At 43.0% G+C, this 18,807-nt stretch overlaps 1 protein-coding gene across 1 annotated transcript in view; it reads left to right on the forward strand.

Moving 5' to 3' along the window:
* Window positions 1-18,807, forward strand: part of LOC126195528 (dynein beta chain, ciliary-like) — a 930,907-nt gene that overhangs the window by 363,990 nt on the left and 548,110 nt on the right. The window contains exon 24 of the mRNA XM_049934154.1: window positions 10,203-10,372. Within this exon, the coding sequence (XP_049790111.1) occupies window positions 10,203-10,372 (170 nt within the window). The remainder of the gene's footprint in view (window positions 1-10,202; window positions 10,373-18,807) is intronic.

Consider the following 18,807-nt stretch of genomic DNA (forward strand, 5'->3'; position numbering starts at 1 on the left):
TCTCGAAACACTGCATATCCCCCTCCTCAGATTGAACACACAATATTTTATACATAATAATCATGTACATTAATATCACACCTAATAACAATTCACATTTTAACAAAATACATTGAGAGATTCTTTGATATCAATACCTGAGTTTTCATTAGTGATCCAGTTAGCCTGACTAGTATTTAGGAAATGTGAGACTTAATATTTATTTTCAATCCTAAACCACAGGTGTGTGTGACACTTGACTACTATTTTCTGTTTTCATCTTTAATACTACCTTTCCTAAGTATGTATTACTTCTAATATTTTATGTAGTTTGGAGCAACTCTGGGTGACATGAAGTGTTCCTTTTGTTGCTTGTAAACTTACATAGCACTTAATAATGCTCGTTGTGTATAGAATTCAAACTTACCAGAATAATCCCTATAAAATGAGTGACTTCTGTCGCAATACTGTCATTTTCCCCTAGGATCATTACCTATATCTAGCCTGTGGGTTGACCATGTGAGTGCACTACCTCTCTCTATTCTGGTAGGTACACGCCTTTATACAACATACCTATTCATTAGGCTACAGGTCGTCCTATTTCCATGTGGGTATGCCTGTCCTTTATATTCAGTAAACGCCTCCCTTATTCTTTCTGAGTAGGCCTCATGGTTCGTTAACCCCAGTATACATTCTCATGTAAACTATAATTAAATATTTTCTAGTAAAAATAAAAAAATCTATTATACACTTTGTATTTACTTCTTAATACTTCATCTAATCCCTGGAGTCCTCCTCTACTTTTCAACTTCCATACGCTTAATGGATTCCATATCTATATACTATTCAGTAGGTAATATGTTTACGTACACTATTCAAGTCCCACTATCCTACAACTCCTCAATTTATCAGAGTATTTGCTACACTGACTTTTCTTAAATAAACATCATGAGGTCTTCAATCTTGATTGCATTCTCTTTCATTACTCATGCCTCCTTCTTATGTATACTTGCTCGATGTGAAATCATCAGTTTTTAAAATATATTTTTTTATATAAATAGGCGATGTAGAACCATCGTAAAAAAACAATGTGTGCGTATTTCCCAATGTACACATATCTTTCCTCCTACAACACTTGGCGGTTCTCACATCTTTCTAATCTGTTACCATTGTTTGTGTATCCATCTCTCTTTGTGTGTATGTGGATGTGTGTTCGTGTAGTCTGATTCTTTGGCCTTCTTATCGAAGATAAGATGTAGGTTATTGGAAACCACGGAAACCAGGAAGATGAGTATGGAAAGAGGGAAAAATAGATAGGTCCTCAAATGAGAAGTAAGAAAGGAAATAAATAGAAATGGTTGCTAAGATTGAAGAAGAGTTAGAAAATAGCCCCAAAGACGGGAAACCCTTCCCACCCCCCTTCCCCAGGATCCCTACCTCACAGGTACCTGAGTGAGATGCCAGAGGAGGTTTGGTCTTAAATCATCTCCTACAGAACAGACATTCCCACCTTCACCCTTGAGGCCCCCTAAGGAACTCTTAGCAACTCCATGGAAATGGCAAGTGATGAAGAATCATGCACACTTGTTTGTGAGGATTGCTTGAAATGTGTGGTGTGTGTTTTGTGTTAGTCATGATTTATTTGTCCTTATAAACCATGCTGTTATCTACAATACCCACCTCTTTCAAAACTGATACAAACCCTCTGATCTACATCACATCCCAAAAAAGGTATAACATATTCTATAAAAAATAGAAAATTATACTCTACAGTCTAACAGTCGTTCAGTTTGTCACATTATATTATATTTTCCACAGACATAATATTCTTGTTCTGTTTATTTCATCTAGAGATCACTTTCTTTCTTATTCTCTGATTCTCCTAAGTTGTAGTCATATCCAGTTTTCTAGGTAATAAGATTATAGGATATTTTAAGATTTTAGGAATAGATAACAGAATAGTTTAAGATTTGAAAGGAATTCGGTGTGGTAAAACAATTTTGGAAGAAACAACGAAAACAGCTTGGGATCCAACGGCCGTCACTCCTCCCATTAACTCAGAATATTAATGTCCCTGGAGGGGGGGGGGGGGGGATATATGACTCCACCCGGGTCCCATGGATCTGAAATTAGTTTCTCCTGTGCACTAGCAGATCAATATTTCTCTTTAAATTTCTTCTGGAAATCTCCCCACGAAGAAAAGGTCTCAATATTTACAGTACAACATTCTGAGGCTTCTTCTAAAAGGTATCCCATGGCAAATTCAATCTTTTTTTGAATCTTCCCAGTTCTTTGGCAAGGCCTCATTGAATCTTTTCAAAAAATGTGTTGGGTGTACATCCCTGTCTGGCTTAAACTTAGGGAATTGCCTGGTTAATCCTGAATTGGCCCCCATTGGAGATGGGAGTATGACAACTACACTAATACAATTCACTCAACAGTTTATCCAACACTCCAACAATAAAGTACTGTTTTACGTTCACCCAATGTACCGTTTAGGCTGTGTCAGCGAGCGGATATAGAATCAGCACCAGTGAGTACCAACTGGGGCCGGTGGCGTCGGATGTAGGTTTCCGCTTCGACATCTGTGACTGGATGTGGAAGCAGGTCAGCACCGATGAATAGCAACTGGTGCTGGTGGTGTCAGATGTTGTTTACCACATCTGCGTCCTTGCGATGTGTGTGAGATCTGTTTACTCCCCACAAAAAAATGGCTCTGAGCACTGTGGGACTTAACAGCTGAGGTCATCAGTCCCCTAGAACTTAGAACTACTTAAACCTAACTAACCTAAGAACATCACACACATCCATGCCCGAGGCAGGATTCGAACCTGCGACCGTAACGGTCACGCGGTTCCAGACTGAAGCGCCTAGAACCACTCGGCCACACCGGCTGGCTTACTCCCCTCACCGGATCTTCTTAGTTGAATTGTTCTTGATGTATCTCTTCTTAGTCTAATATGTCAAGATCTTCTATCTTTTCTTTTAACATTATGACTTTCTTATGTGTTCCCTTTTGTTAAGTTTATTAATTTTCTCCACTTGATTTTTAGGCTTAATCCAGTTTCTCATAATGGTTCTCTCTTCTTGTTATACTCAGTTGCTATGGAAACACATAATATCTTCTTATAAAATTCCTGTTTTCTTCTGTCCTGTCACAGTCGCCAAGTGCTAATACTTTGGACGACTTAAAGTGGTGAAGTATGTGTGTAAACTCCCACTTCTTTAACGATCTGACTTACTTGAGATGGTCAGCTGACTTTCCTTGCTGGTTAGCTTGCTTCTGCAACCTCCTTTTCTCTTCTTTGCTGAAGCATATATGCTAGGAACGTTCCGCTGGCACAGTGAAAATATTTTAAGTCCGAGCTACTGCATATACTATATAAGCGAGCGAGAGCCGCGCAGAGGCTCATTCGCGCTGCTGCTGCTGCACAGGCAACTGCATTGAACGCCACCACGATGCCTTACAGGAGAATTCGTAGCCGTTCTAAACAGACAGTTTATAAAACCATCGAGAACATCAAGTTCACCACAACATCTGGAGACAAGAAGAACCGGCTTCTACTAGTTTTTCCATTTGTCTGTAAAGAATCCGTGTTAGTATTTTGCAGCCGTGATATATTAAACTGATAGTTCGGTCATTTTCACATTTGTCAACACCTGATTTCTTTGGGATTGGAATTATTATATTCTTCTTGAAGTCTGAGGGTAATTCGCCTGTTTTGTACATCTTGCTCACCAGATGGTAGAGTTTCGTCAGGACTGGCTCTCCCAAGGCTGTCAGTAGTTCCAATGGAATGTTGTCTACTCCCGGGGCCTTGTTTCGATTCAGGTCTTTCAGTGCTCTGTCAAACTCTTCACGCAGTATTATATCTCCCATTTCATCTTCATCTACAGCCTCTTCCATTTCCATAATATTGTCCTTAAGTACATCACCCTTGTATAGATCCTCTATATACTCCTTCCACCTTTCTGCTTTCCCTTCTTTTCTTAGAACTGGGTTTCCATCTGAGCTTTTGATATTCATACAAGTGGCTCTCTTTTCTCCAAAGGTCTCTTTAATTTTCCTGTAGGCTGTATCTATCTTACCCCTAGTGAGATAAGCCTGTACATCCTTACATTTGTCCTCTAGCCATGCCTGCTTAGCCATTTTGCACTTCCTGTCGATCTCATTTTTGAGACGTTTGTATTCCTTTTTGCCTGCTTCATTTACTGCATTTTTATATTTTCTCCTTTCATCAGTTAAATTCAGTATTTTTTCTGTCACCCAAGGATTTCTACTAACCCTCGTCTTTTTACCTACTTGATCCACTGCTGCCTTCACTACTTCATCCCTCAAAGCTACCCATTCTTCTTCTACTGTATTTCTTTCCCCCATTCCTGTCAATTGTTCCCTATGCTCTCCCTGAAACTCTGTACAACCTCTGGTTTAGTCAGTTTATCCAGGTGCCATCTCCTTAAATTCCCACCTTTTTGCAGTTTCTTCAATTTTAATCTACAGGTCATAACCAATAGATTGTGGTCAGAATCCACATCTGCCCCTGGAAATGTCTTACAATTTAAAACCTGGTTCCTAAATCTCTGTCTTACCATTATATAATCTATCTGAAACCTTCTAGTATCTCCAGGCTTCTTCCATGTATACAACCTTCTTTCATGATTAAATTATGCTCTGTGAAAAATTCTGCCAGGTGGGCACCTCTTTCATTCTTTACCCCTAGTCCATATTCACCTATTACTTTTCATTCTCTTCCTTTTCCTATTATCGAATTCCCAACTCCCATGACTACAAAATTGTCATCTCTCGTAGCTATTTGATTAATTTCTTTTTTCACATCATAAATTTCTTCAGACTCTCCATCTATTATGGAGCTAGTTGGCTTATAAACTTATACTACTGTGGACCCCTTTCATTCTTTACCCCTAGTCCATATTCACCTATTACTTTTCATTCTCTTCCTTTTCCTATTATCGAATTCCAAACTCCCATGACTACAAAATTGTCATCTCTCGTAGCTATTTGATTAATTTCTTTTTTCACATCATAAATTTCTTCAGACTCTCCATCTATTATGGAGCTAGTTGGCTTATAAACTTATACTACTGTGGTCAGCATGGGCTTTGTGTCTATCTTGGCTACAATAACGCAATTCACTATGCTGTTTGTAGTAACTTATCCAGCCTCAGAGCTCAGTTAGTAGTACAAAATGTACCTGCTTCCACACACAGTTAGGTGGCTTGCAGAGTATGATGTAGATGTAGATGAAAACCAAGTTGACTTTCATAAAGGATGTTGTGGATACTGAGATGATTGACAGTCAATTTGTACATGATTTTTTTCCATGAATTTGTAAAAAGATTTTTGAAAGGGAGATTGAGTGATAGTTTGTGACATTACTTTTATCACCTTTTGTGCCAGTGACAATTCCTTCTTTCATAGGTATATTGAAGATCTTGCTTTTATGACAGTTTTTCAATATCTTACCAGAAATATTGTTCACACCAACAGATTTTTATTTTTAATCACTTAATTATTCTTTCGACTACATGTATGTAAAAGTAGGTAAGGATAACAGTAGAGATCGTTTGCTGATAGCTCTCTGTAGAAGAGAGAACCTTTACAACCTACCTTCTCAGTACTGTTAAAAATGTTTATTCACTATTTCTCCAACCATTTTAGGTTTCTTGATAATATTGTCTAATTTCTGTCTGTCTCATGGTCCCTGTTTTTCTGCCAGTTTCCTTCTTTATCAATTCCAAATCGTTTTTATTTTGTTTTCTGACATCTTACTTTCAGATTTTATGTACATGTGCTTGGATTTATTTGTTACCTTCTTTAGGGTGCTACAATAAACTTTGTAGTGCTGCTGTTTCTTGGGGTCATTAAAAATTCTCAGAGAACTATATAGCATCCTCTTTGTCCTGCAGGATGTTTTTATTTCTGCAGTGAGTCATGTCATTTTGTCAGTGGCTATAAGGCTGTTATATATACACACACACAGCCTTATAGCTGCTGACAAAAAGACATGGCTCACTGCAGGAACCCTATTTTTTGTGGGGTGGGGGGAGTAGCTTCAAAGAGAGAATGTACTGCTCTTTGGCTTTCATTTTTTAACTGAGTTATTATCCTTACTCTTTTTTATTATAATTTTCTGTGTAATTTAAAGCTAGACTTTATCCATGTTTAGGTGCTAAAAACAATACTGTCATGTACTCCAACCTTATAAACAACAATTCTTACTTATCAAACAAAGGAAAGTCCAGCATGGACTACAAAAATGTGGAAAGGATAAATTACTACTCAGCAGATGATGAGGTGTTGAGTTCCAAACAGGCACAGCGGTGGTGGTGGAGGGGTGGGGGGGTGGGGGGGGGTGTATCTTGTGATCAGGCCGTGAAGATCACACAATAGTACAATAGTCAATCAACTGCTAGGTCACCCTCAATCATTCATCATTGGATGCGGTATGGAGGGGCATCAGGACAGCACATTGCACTTCCGGCTGTTGTCGAATTTTCAACCTTGGAGCCACTACCTCTCAATCAGATAGCTACTCAGTTGGCATCACAAAATGGAGTGCACCCTGGTCCAGTCCTCCCACCAAGGATAAATCCATGGCAATACCAGGAATTAAACCTGAATCCCCAGGATGAGGATCTGTCAGGACCATGGAGGTGGACAAAATGAAAAAAGATTACTAAAAATATCATCTTTTGGTCAAAACCCTTCTCCTGAAGTAAAAAGCAAACACACGCACAACTCACTAACACATTGCCACTGTCTCCATCTGCTGGAGCTTGACTATCAGAGGTTTGAATACCTGTGAAGCCTCGTTCAGAAACAGACCTCCTGTGCCTTGTCTCTCCAGTCATGTAGCTTCTCCCTTATATCCACTGTCCAGTCACAAAGGAGCACTCCTCAGTACCACCCAAGCCTGTAGCAATTGATCACATTCTCTGCCAGGCTTTTGATTACCTTTTGTCATGTTCCGAAATGAGTTATACTCCCATAATTCAACCCCACCCCTCCCGCAGCAATATTCTGCCAGCCACTGAAATTGTGCAAAACCCTTGCCCATCCCTACTCCAGCCCTGGTCCCAACCCCCTTGCCTCATGGCTCATACCCCTGCAATAGATCTCCCATGCAAGATGTATCCCATATATCCTTTCATTACTGCATACTCCAGTCCTGTTACGTCATTATCAAGTACTCCAGCCCTGCCATGTCATTACCAAGTACCCCAGTGCTGTTGTGACAAAGCAAGCTGGGATAATTTTACTTCCCCTCTTGTTTTGCTATCTGCCTTCTTAAAATTCATTTTGTTCTTAACTAATTACCATTAACATACTTCTATTTGAAAACATTTTAGCAAAGTCATCTCTTAATTCCAAAGTAATTAATAGTTTTGTCAAAAGTATTGTTTACGTATCTACACTCCTGGAAATTGAAATAAGAACACCGTGAATTCATTGTCCCAGGAAGGGGAAACTTTATTGACACATTCCTGGGGTCAGATACATCACATGATCACACTGACAGAACCACAGGCACATAGACACAGGCAACAGAGCATGCACAATGTCGGCACTAGTACAGTGTATATCCACCTTTCGCAGCAATGCAGGCTACTATTCTCCCATGGAGACGATCGTAGAGATGCTGGATGTAGTCCTGTGGAACGGCTTGCCATGCCATTTCCACCTGGCGCCTCAGTTGGACCAGCGTTCGTGCTGGACGTGCAGACCGCGTGAGACGACGCTTCATCCAGTCCCAAACATGCTCAATGGGGGACAGATCCGGAGATCTTGCTGGCCAGGGTAGTTGACTTACACCTTCTAGAGCACGTTGGGTGGCACGGGATACATGCGGATGTGCATTGTCCTGTTGGAACAGCAAGTTCCCTTGCCGGTCTAGGAATGGTAGAACGATGGGTTCGATGACGGTTTGGATGTACCGTGCACTATTCAGTGTCCCCTCGACGATCACCAGTGGTGTACGGCCAGTGTAGGAGATCGCTCCCCACACCATGATGCCGGGTGTTGGCCCTGTGTGCCTCGGTCATATGCAGTCCTGATTGTGGCGCTCACCTGCACGGCGCCAAACACGCATACGACCATCATTGGCACCAAGGCAGAAGCGACTCTCATCGCTGAAGACGACACGTCTCCATTCGTCCCTCCATTCACGCCTGTCGCGACACCACTGGAGGCGGGCTGCACGATGTTGGGGCGTGAGCGGAAGACGGCCTAACGGTGTGCGGGACCGTAGCCCAGCTTCATGGAGATGGTTGCGAATGGTCCTCGCCGATACCCCAGGAGCAACAGTGTCCCTAATTTGCTGGGAAGTGGCGGTGCGGTCCCCTACGGCACTGCGTAGGATCCTACGGTCTTGGCGTGCATCCGTGCGTCGCTGCGGTCCGGTCCCAGGTCGACGGGCACGTGCACCTTCCGCCGATCACTGGCGACAACATCGATGTACTGTGGAGACCTCACGCCCCACGTGTTGAGCAATTCGGCGGTACGTCCACCCGGCCTCCCGCATGCCCACTATACGCCCTCGCTCAAAGTCCGTCAACTGCACATACGGTTCACGTCCACGCTGTCGTGGCATGCTACCAGTGTTAAAGACTGCGATGGAGCTCCGTATGCCACGGCAAACTGGCTGACACTGACGGCGGCGGTGCACAAATGCTGCGCAGCTAGCGCCATTCGACGGCCAACACCGCGGTTCCTGGTGTGTCCGCTGTGCCGTGCGTGTGATCATTGCTTGTACAGCCCTCTCGCAGTGTCCGGAGCAAGTATGGTGGGTCTGACACACTGGTGTCAATGTGTTCTTTTTTCCATTTCCAGGAGTGTATATTTGTTAATTTCATGATGTAAACAAATAATTCAGTCAACTCTGGTAGTAGAAGAATGATGGAATTTTTCACTGTATTCAGTTAATTTACTGAGTTAAATTTTAATTGTAATTTCTGTAAATTAAACTTCAAACAGTGTGTAGTTTCTTTTAAGAACTGTGTACATTATGGTTAGGTGTTTACTCATCATAGATGTTCAACAGTAAACTATTGTAGCAGTATGTGGATGGTTCTTCTGCTAACTATTAATGAGGCTTATGGAAAGTTAAACAATAGTGCACTGGCCATATATAACTCTGTATTGTTGGGGGGTTGTGAAAAGTTAAAGAAAAAGACTGTGAAACGCAACTGTGCCTCTGTCGGCTACATCATTCAATGTGGTCATTGTTTACTTCGAAACCCCATTCTTCAGCCAGTGTAGCAATGCAGTATGTTGACACCAAGAACAAACAAATGAAGAAACAAAGTAGGCAAACAACTACACTGTCACATCATTACCAAGTACCCCAATCCTATCACAGGGATCTTGCATCCCATCAAACACAGGGATACGTATGAAAGGAGCCACATCATCTACAAACTAAGTTGCAACCATTGTATTTTCTACAATGGCATGACAACTTACAAGCCTTCTATCTGCATGAATGGCCACTATCAAGCTGTGGCCAAGAGACAGCTGAACCACCCAGTTGCTGAACATGCAGCACAGTATGATTAACTTCCTTTTAAGATTACTTCACTGCCTGTGCCACCTGAATTCTTTATACCAGCACAAGCTTTTCTGAATTGTACATGTTTGAACTCTCCTTGTGATATATCCTATGTTCCCATAAGCCCCCTGGCCTCAACTTTCGCTAGGCTCTGTCCACCCATCTGTTCTCTTCCCTACTCTCACTCCAGCAGTACACACTCCTTCTATCCCACCAACACACCCACAGGTCTTTTTTGCTTCTACTTCATTTCTCTCTCCCTCACACACTCCCCCCTTCTCACCTCCCAGCACACCTCCTCCTTACCTCCACCACCACCCCTGCAGACTGCAGCTCAGCCATAGTCAGGCCCCAGTGCCTGGAGACAGTGACCATGTATGTGTGAGCCATGCTTTTGTGAATGTGTGTGTGTTTTCTACTTCGGAAGAAGAACTTGGTCCAAAAGATGAAGTATTTAAGCAGTCTTTTTCATTGTGCATGTCTGCAACTCAGTGCCTCCTCTATGTGGTGGGAAGCAATCTATCCTTTCTATACAGTACTTACGAATGTAATCTGTCTAGGATTTCTCATGTAAAACATGTTCTAGTCATAGAATCTTGGTTGTTTTTTGGAAGTCTTCTTTGTAAATTACATAAATATATTTTTTCCTTGCAGATCGATCACTTTGATCAGCAGTATGCCACAATAGAGAAAATGGATCCTACAGCAGTCTTTTCAGGATGGTTTCAGGTTAATTTACAGCCGTTTAAAGAAACACTTCTCATTAATGTAAGTGAATGGAGCAAACTTCTCAAACAGCACCTGGAAAATCATGTTATTAACAGGTAAATATTTTTTTATCCAACAGAATATCTTAATGAAGTGTAGGAGTTCTGAAAATGAATTTAAAGCATTACCCAGAAGCAAGTTATTCACGCAGCTGTAGATTTGCTTTTGTTTTTAAAGTAAGATCATGACACACAACCCTTATTTGTCATTATTAAAACCAAAAAATAGGTTATCGTGAAGGACTTGTTTTCCTGTATTTTCTTGTGTGTCCTGTTCATTGGGTCTAGACAACGAAATTTCAAAAATGTCTGCTTGGTATTGAGGAATACTATCATTCACCCATCATTCTTTTCTTTTGAAATTATAAAAGATTTTACAGAAATGCAAGCAAATATGTAATTTTCCCAACCCTTTATTCACAAGATTTTTCCTGTGTTTGTTCCTGTACCCAGTCTTCATAATTTTGCTTACAGCAATCATGATACTCTAGGTTCAAACTGGGTGCAAGCCCGGTACTAGAAACTTTGGTTATTGTATGATGTCCAATTTAAATTTTCTAGGGCTGGAGGAATTTGTCAAGAGCTCATCATACGGTGTTTTGTGCTTTTACAGCCAGCTACATAATGTAGCACTTACGAGTAATATTAAATATGTTGCACTAGCCTTTGTAATATTTTTTGTCTTATGCATGTTGAAATGTGTGGTATCTGATATGCTCTGGAGCACTAACATGATTGTAGTCAGTTAAAATGATGCTTTCCTAAGAACCTTAAATTTCACCATTCTTGAACTTACAATCATTGAATGATGACTAACTGACAACCTCAGCTGCTGATAGGTGTTGTTGTTATACCTCGATGTGGACAGCTGAAAATGTGTGCCCCGACCGGAACTCGAACCCGGGATCTCCTGCTTACATGGCAGACGCTCTATCCATCTGAGCCACCGAGGACACAGATGAATAGCGCGACTGCAGGGACTTATCCCTTGCACGCTTCCCGTGAGACTCACATTCCCAACTGTCCACAATTCTACATATGTACTGTACCTTATAGACAGTGGGGACAGTTGGGAATGTGAGTCTCACGGGAAGCGTGCAAGGGATAAGTCCCTGCAGTCGCGCTATTCATCTGTGTCCTCGGTGGCTCAGATGGATAGAGCGTCTGCCATGTAAGCAGGAGATCCCGGGTTCGAGTCCCGGTCGGGGCACACATTTTCAGCTGTCCACATCGAGGTATAACAACAACACCTATCAGCAGCTGAGGTTGTCAGTTAGTCATCATTTAATTCAGGGAAAAGCTGCACGGTCATCAACAATAACTGTTCTTTCGAGAACAAGTTACTGTCTTTGTTTACAATCATTGAGTGCTAATCCCTGAAACTATGATTAATCACTCAAACTTTTCTATTACTTCTTTGACGAGAGTGCTGAGTTCAGTATGTTCTCATACCAATCAAAATTGTGCAAACTTTGCCAACTCTAAGTTCTGACAGCAAGATTATAGTTTTTAACTTTAATAATGTTTAATCTCACATTGGTAGTAATAATGTGCCGTAAAGTATCAGAACATTATCTTTTATTCAAACATTGTTTGCAAAAAAGGAAATAACCTTATTCCTGCCATTTGACGAGGTGGCGGAAGATCTGAAAGCATACGAACACCATCTGTGGCAAAATTTCCACGCCTTCCATGTTAGATGTGGAGGTAGGTCATGCACTGCTTTGTTCATGATGGGTTTCTCCAGACTTGTATCAGGTATTGTGGCAGTTGGTCCCATTACAGGAACCTTCGTCATTTTTGTTTGACACTTTATATTCATTGCTGCCCTCCTACAATTGCCACTGCACCAATGTCAGTTAGGGTTAAATTCTACCAGCACAAGAAGCAGACCAATCAGTCTTACTGTGCCTGGCCTACAACCCACCATGGCCTTAGTCACAAGTACCAGTTTGTCATGGCCAAGTCAAAAGAATCATATGCAAATGCCATGGTTCACAATGTTATCATCCGTCCTGTCCCGGATAAGGAAGTCTACAGTCATATGAGGTCTCTTACAACAATGGTTTGCAGCTGTAAGCCTGGTGTGACATCATGGTGATATAGGGTGACCTGGCAGTGTCCACTGCATACAGGGAGGGCAACGTAGCAGCTGTGTAAGCTGGCCAATCTGGTTGCTTTTGCACAGCTTGTAAACAGCATTCGAGCCACTGCTCACTGTTGCCACTGTGTGCATCTTGTTACTCCCAATATGACACATCAGAATGTCCCCAGCACTGGACCGCCTGTCGCAAGTGTTGAAAAAAAGGCCACATAGCAGTAATCTGCCACTCAACTGCACAGGTTGCAACTTAAGAGAACAAGGATATGGATATCCAGAATGTGTTGTCATCAGAGCTGTTTCCTGATCAGGATTCCAACAAGCTTTTTATCAAGGTTTTGGTTTGCTTATGACTGCTATACCTACATGTAGGCACCGGCGTGATGATTTCACTGCTTAATGCCCAAACATATTCAGACCTTGGCTGTCTGCCTCAGATGCCAGTAAACAGGTGCCTCTGAGGGTACAGTAAACAGCAAATCTCCTTGCTTGGCCAATTTGCAGTTGAAATGTGCTACAAACTTTCAAGCTCACATAGCCTTGAACCAGTCAGCTCATCCTAGATTTTCTCGTGCTAGGTAGATCCCTATAGCCCTGTGCTCCTAAGTCATGGCAGATCTGGATAGGCTTGCCTCTCTACGGGTTGGAGTTCCCATTTCTTCTAATGAATGGGCCAGACCCCTTGCCCCCGTGAAAAAACCCACTGGTCAAATGTGACTGCAGTGATGTTAAGGTCACTGTGAATTCACAGTTCATGGTCAACATACACCTATTGCCATGTTGGGATGAACTGTTCACAAGCTTAGTTGGGGGTCAATTCTTCTCCAAAGTGGATCTTTCTGAAGCGTATCACCAGTGAGGAGTCCAAACATATCATGGTTCTTAACATGCCTTTTGGCGTGTATCAATACCAACAGTTGATGTTTCCTCCCGCAGTTTTCCAATGATATCTATAACAAGACATGTCACGAATTCCACACTGTTTCAGCTACTTGGATGACATTGTCTTTACTGGACATACTATGAGCAACCACCAGCACAATCTCTGGGCCCTTTTTCAAAAATTCCAGGACGTGGGTCTATGTTGAAATCTGCAGAAGTCCAAATTTGCCCAACTACATCTTGAGTGTCTTTACCACATCTTCTTGTGACAGGGCGTCTGATCCATGGAGAGTCTTGTCAGGGTGGTTATGAACCTGCCGCAACTCTTTTTGTTACAAGAACTGCAGGATTCCATGGGTAAAATTGCCAATTACCACTGGTTCATTCCCAGGACATCCACCATTACACATCCTGTATATCTCCTTCTCCGCAAGGATGCTTCCTTTGTCTGGTCTCCAGTGTGCGACAAGGCCTTCACCATACTGCAGGAACACCCCAGGTCAGCACTGTGGCTAGGTGCTTTTGATCCTGACAAACAATTACTTTTGGCTACAGATGCCTCACAGTATGCTGTGGGGACAGTCCTTGCCAAATAGAATGAAGATGGCTCAGAGCAGCCACTGATGTTTGTATTCTAAACTCTCAGTCTAATACATATCCACAACTGTTTTCATGGTTGGCATCAAATTCCAACTAATTGTGGACCACAAGCCATAAGTTTTGTTATTTAGTCAATCCACCCAGATCCCCAATAAGGTGGCCCATGGGTTGGTGTGTGTTTTCATTTTGACATCTCCTCCCAACAAGCGGTAGATATGTTTCCAGTCAATAGTGGCAGAGTCACAAAAGTAACAGCGTCTGACCCCTTCCTCAAGCAGGTAGTCCACTTCATCCAGTAGAGTTGACGCAGACACTGAAAAGACGAGGCTATTCTTGGCTCAAGATGGTGCAGTTTGGACAAAATATGTCATTCCTGTGGTTCCTGTGGGAGGGAAAAAGTATCTTACGACTCTTGTTGATTTGTGCTTGCTGGTGTAGCCTGCAAAAGAGAAAGACACACTCTGATGGGGGATTAGTAAAACTTAATCCCTCAGCAGTCCAGGCCAGTACGTGGTTGGCCTGTGATGAGTTGTTGACCCAGTCCACGGATGAGCCGGTTGTGGGAGTGTCCCGCTTTCTCGTAGAACTTCTTGGCGATGGCGCGAAACCTGTCTTGGAGAGGCAGGATCCCAGTGTCCTCGTGGAGTTGGTGCGTCGAGAAGCACCTCAGAAGATGCATAGCAGTCTTCAGGGCATGGTTCTGTATCCGCTGCAGAGTCACAATGTGAGCATCTGCGGCTTTCCCCCAGACCACGGCTGCATACTCTAACAGTGGGCGGACCAAGGTTAGGTGTAGCATGATGCCGTGTTGCGGTGGCAATGACGACTGCGGGTTTAGCAGCGGATACAGGGCGCGAAGGCGTCCTATTGTTCTCCCTTTCACATCACGGATGTGATGCTTCCAGGTGAGCCTGTGGTGTACATCTACATGATTACTCTGCAATTCACATTTGCTTGGCAGAGGGTTCATCGAACCACAATCATACCATCTCTCTACCATTCCACTCCCGAACAGAGCGCGGGAAAAACGAACACCTAAACCTTTCTGTTCGAGCTCTGATTTCTCTTATTTTATTTTGATGATCATTCCTACGTATGTAGGTTGGGCTCAACAAAATATTTTCGCATTCAGAAGAGAAAGTTGGTGACTGAAATTTCGTAAATAATTTTGCCGCGACGAAAAATATCCTTGCTTTAATGACTTCCATCCCAACTCGTGTATCATATCTGACACACTCTCTCCCCTATAACGTGATAATACAAAATGAGCTGCCTTTTTTGCACCCTTTTGATGTCCTCCGTCAATTTCACCTGGTAAGGATCCCACACCGCACAGCAATATTCTAACAGAGGACGAACGAGTGTAGTGTAAGCTGTCTCTTTAGTGGACTTGTTGCATCTTCTAAGTGTCCTGCCAATGAAATGCAACCTTTGACTCGCCTTCCCCACAATATTATCTATGTGGTCTTTCCAACTGAAGTTGTTCGTAATTTTAACACCCAGGTACTTAGTTGAATTGACAGCGTTGAGAATTGTACTATTTATCGAGTAATCGAATTCCAACAGATTTCTTTTGGAACTCATGTGGATCACCTCACACTTTTTGTCATTTAGCGTCCAACTGCCACCTGCCACACCATACAGCAATCTTTTCTAAATCACTTTGCAACTGATACTGGTCTTCGGATGACCTTACTAGACGGTAAATTACAGCATCATCTGCGAACAACCTAAGAGAACTTCTCAGATTGTCACCCAGGTCATTTACATAGATCAGGAACAGCAGAGGTCCCAGGACGCTTCCCTGGGGAACACCTGATATCACTTCAGTTTTACTCGATGATTTGCTGTCTATTACTACGAACTGCGATCTTCCTGACAGGAAATCACGAATCCAGTCGCACAACTGAGACGATCCCCCATAGGCCTGCAGCCTGATTAGAAGTTGCTTGTGAGGAACGGTGTCAAAAGCTTTCCGGAAATCTAGAAATATGGAATCAACTTGAGATCCCCTGTCGATAGCGGCCATTACTTCGTGCGAATCAAGAGCTAGCTGTGTTGCACAAGAACGAATTTTTCTGAAACCATGCTGATTACGTATCAATAGATCATTCCCTTCGAGGTGATTCATAATGTTTGAATACAGTATATGATCCAAAACCCTACTGCAGACCGACGTCAATGATATAGGTCTGTAGTTCGATGGATTACTCCTGCTACCCTTCTTAAACACTAGTGCGATCTGCGCAATTTTCCAATCTGTAGGTACAGATCTATCGGTGAGCGAGCGGTTGTATATGATTGCTAAGTAGGGAGCTATTGTATCGGCGTAATCTGAAAGGAACCTAATCAGTATACAATCTGGACCTGAAGAGTTGCCCGTATCAAGCAATTTGAGTTGCTTCGCAACCCCTAACGTATCTACTTCTAAGAAACTCATGCTAGCAGCTGTTCGTGTTTCAAATTCTGGAATATTCCATTTGTCTTCCCTGGTAAAGGAATTTCGGAAAACTGCGTTCAATAACCTCGCTTTAGTGGCACAGCTGTCGGTAATAGTACCATCGGCACTGCGCAGCGGAGGTATTGACTGCGTCTTGCCGCTTGTCTACTTTACATATGACCAGAATTTCTTTGGATTTTCTACCAAATTTCGAGACAATGTTTCATTGTGGAACCTATTAAAGGCATCTCACATTGAAGTCCGTGCCAAATTTTGCGCGTCTGTAAATTTTAGCCAATCTTCAGGATTTCGCATTCTTCTGAATTTTGCATGCTTTTTCCATTGCCTCTGCAACAGCCGGACCTGTTTTGTGTACCATGGGGGATCAGTTCCATCTCTTACCAGTTTATGAGGTACGAATCTCTCAATTGCTGTTGCTACTATATCTTTGAATTTGAGCCACAGCTCGTCTACATTTGCACAGTCAGTTCAGAAGGAATGGAGATTGTCTCTTAGGAAGGCTTCTAGTGACACCTTATCCGCTTTTTTAAATAAAATTATTTTGCGTTTGTTTCTGGTGGATTTGGAAGAAACGGTATTGAGCCTAGCTACAACGACCTTGTGATCACTAATCCCTGTTTCAGTCATGATGGTCTCTATTAGCTGTGGATTGTTTGTGGCTAAGAGGTAAGTGTGTTTTCGCAACCATTTACAATTCGCATGGATTCGTAGACTAACTGCTCGAAATAATTTTCAGAGAAAGCATTTCGGACAATCTCAGAAGATGTTTTCTGCCTACCACCGGTTTTGAACAAGTATTTTTGCCAACATTTCGAGGGAAGGTTGAAGTCCCCATCAACTATAACCATATGAGTGGGGTATTTATTTGTTACGAGACTCAAATTTTCTCTGAACTGTTCAGCAACTATATCATCGGAGTCTGGGCTTGGTAGAAGGAGCCAATTATTAACTTAGTTTGGGTGTTAAGTATAACCTCCACCCATACCAATTCGCACGGAGTATCTACTTCGACTTCACTACAAGATAAACCACTACTGACAGACACAAACACTCCACCACCAATTCTGCCTAATCTATCTTTCCTGAACACCGTCTGAGACTTCGTAAAAATTTCTGCAGAACTTATTTCAGGCTTTAGCCAGCTTCCTGTACCTATAACGATTTCAGCTTCTGTGCTTTCTATTAGCGCTTGAAGCTCAGGGACTTTCCCAGCACAACTACAACAATTTAAAACTACAATTCTGACTGTTCCTTGATCCAAGCACGTCCTGTGTTTTCCATGCACCTTTTGAGATTGCAGCCCACCCTGTACTTTCCCGAGGCCTTCTAACCTAAAAAACCACCCAGTCCACGCCACACAGCCTCCGCTACCCGTGTAGCCACCAGTTGAGTGTAGTGAACTCCTGGCCTATTCAGTGGAACCTGAAACCCCACCACCCTATGGCACAAGTCAAGGAATCTGGTATTTCGCTGTCCCACTCCTTGGGATAGGTTCTCCCAAGATTTTGACTGGTGTAAGCCCTGGCAGCAGAAGTCTTTAGGTGAAGACAACTGCCTGGCTCTTCATGGCATTGAATTTCAGCTGCCATTTTGTTTCCCATGAGCCCAAGGCATCGCACCCACATTGGAGGCAGTTTCTCAGCACTTGGGCGTTCATGCTGCAAGTGAACAGGGCTGTATCATCTGTGTACAGTGGCAGTTCAACTCCTGCCACTTTTGGGGCATCGGCAGTGTACAGGGAGTACATTGAGGGGCCGAGGACCAACCCCTGTGGTACTCCTGCATGTATCTGCCGGTCTGTGGACATACCGTCGTCAGCACTCACGTGGAAGGGTCGTTCAGACAGGTACGACCGCAGTAGCGTCATGTGGGACGTCGGTATCCCTTGTTCAAAAAATTTGAACTTGAGAACGTCATGCCACACTGTGTCAGACACTTGGGAGATGTCGAGGAACACTGCCCCAATGTATTCCCTTGTTTCCAGTGCCCTCATCACCTGTTCTATCACCCGAAGAAGCTTGTGGGAAGTGGCATGTTCGTTCTTCTCAAAACCCGAACTGCTCATCTAGGATGATGCCCTCCTGGGTGACATGTCACATCAGTCTTCTCACATACAGCCTCTCGAACACCTTCGAGAGGGACAGGAGCAGGCTGAATGGTGGGTAGCTGGATGTCTGGCGTGGGTCCTTGCCGGATTTCAGGATCGCCACAACCTCCACGTTTCCACGCAGAGGGGATCCAGTAAGGTTAATCTTCTTATCCTCCAGGCTGTGTTTCTGATCTGCTTTATAACTACTTTGTTTTGTGTCATAGTCTCTTGGTCTTAGATGAGGTCCTCTTCCTCTCCGCAGATGACACAGCTCCCAGGGTGGTTATTCCCAGGCTTTTGTGGCGGAAGGTCTTACAGTGGCCCAGCACTGAGCAGGAGCTGGAGCATTTGGTTGCTGC

Source organism: Schistocerca nitens, chromosome 7 (genome assembly GCF_023898315.1).
Source record: "Schistocerca nitens isolate TAMUIC-IGC-003100 chromosome 7, iqSchNite1.1, whole genome shotgun sequence".
NCBI lineage: Eukaryota > Metazoa > Arthropoda > Insecta > Orthoptera > Acrididae > Schistocerca > Schistocerca nitens.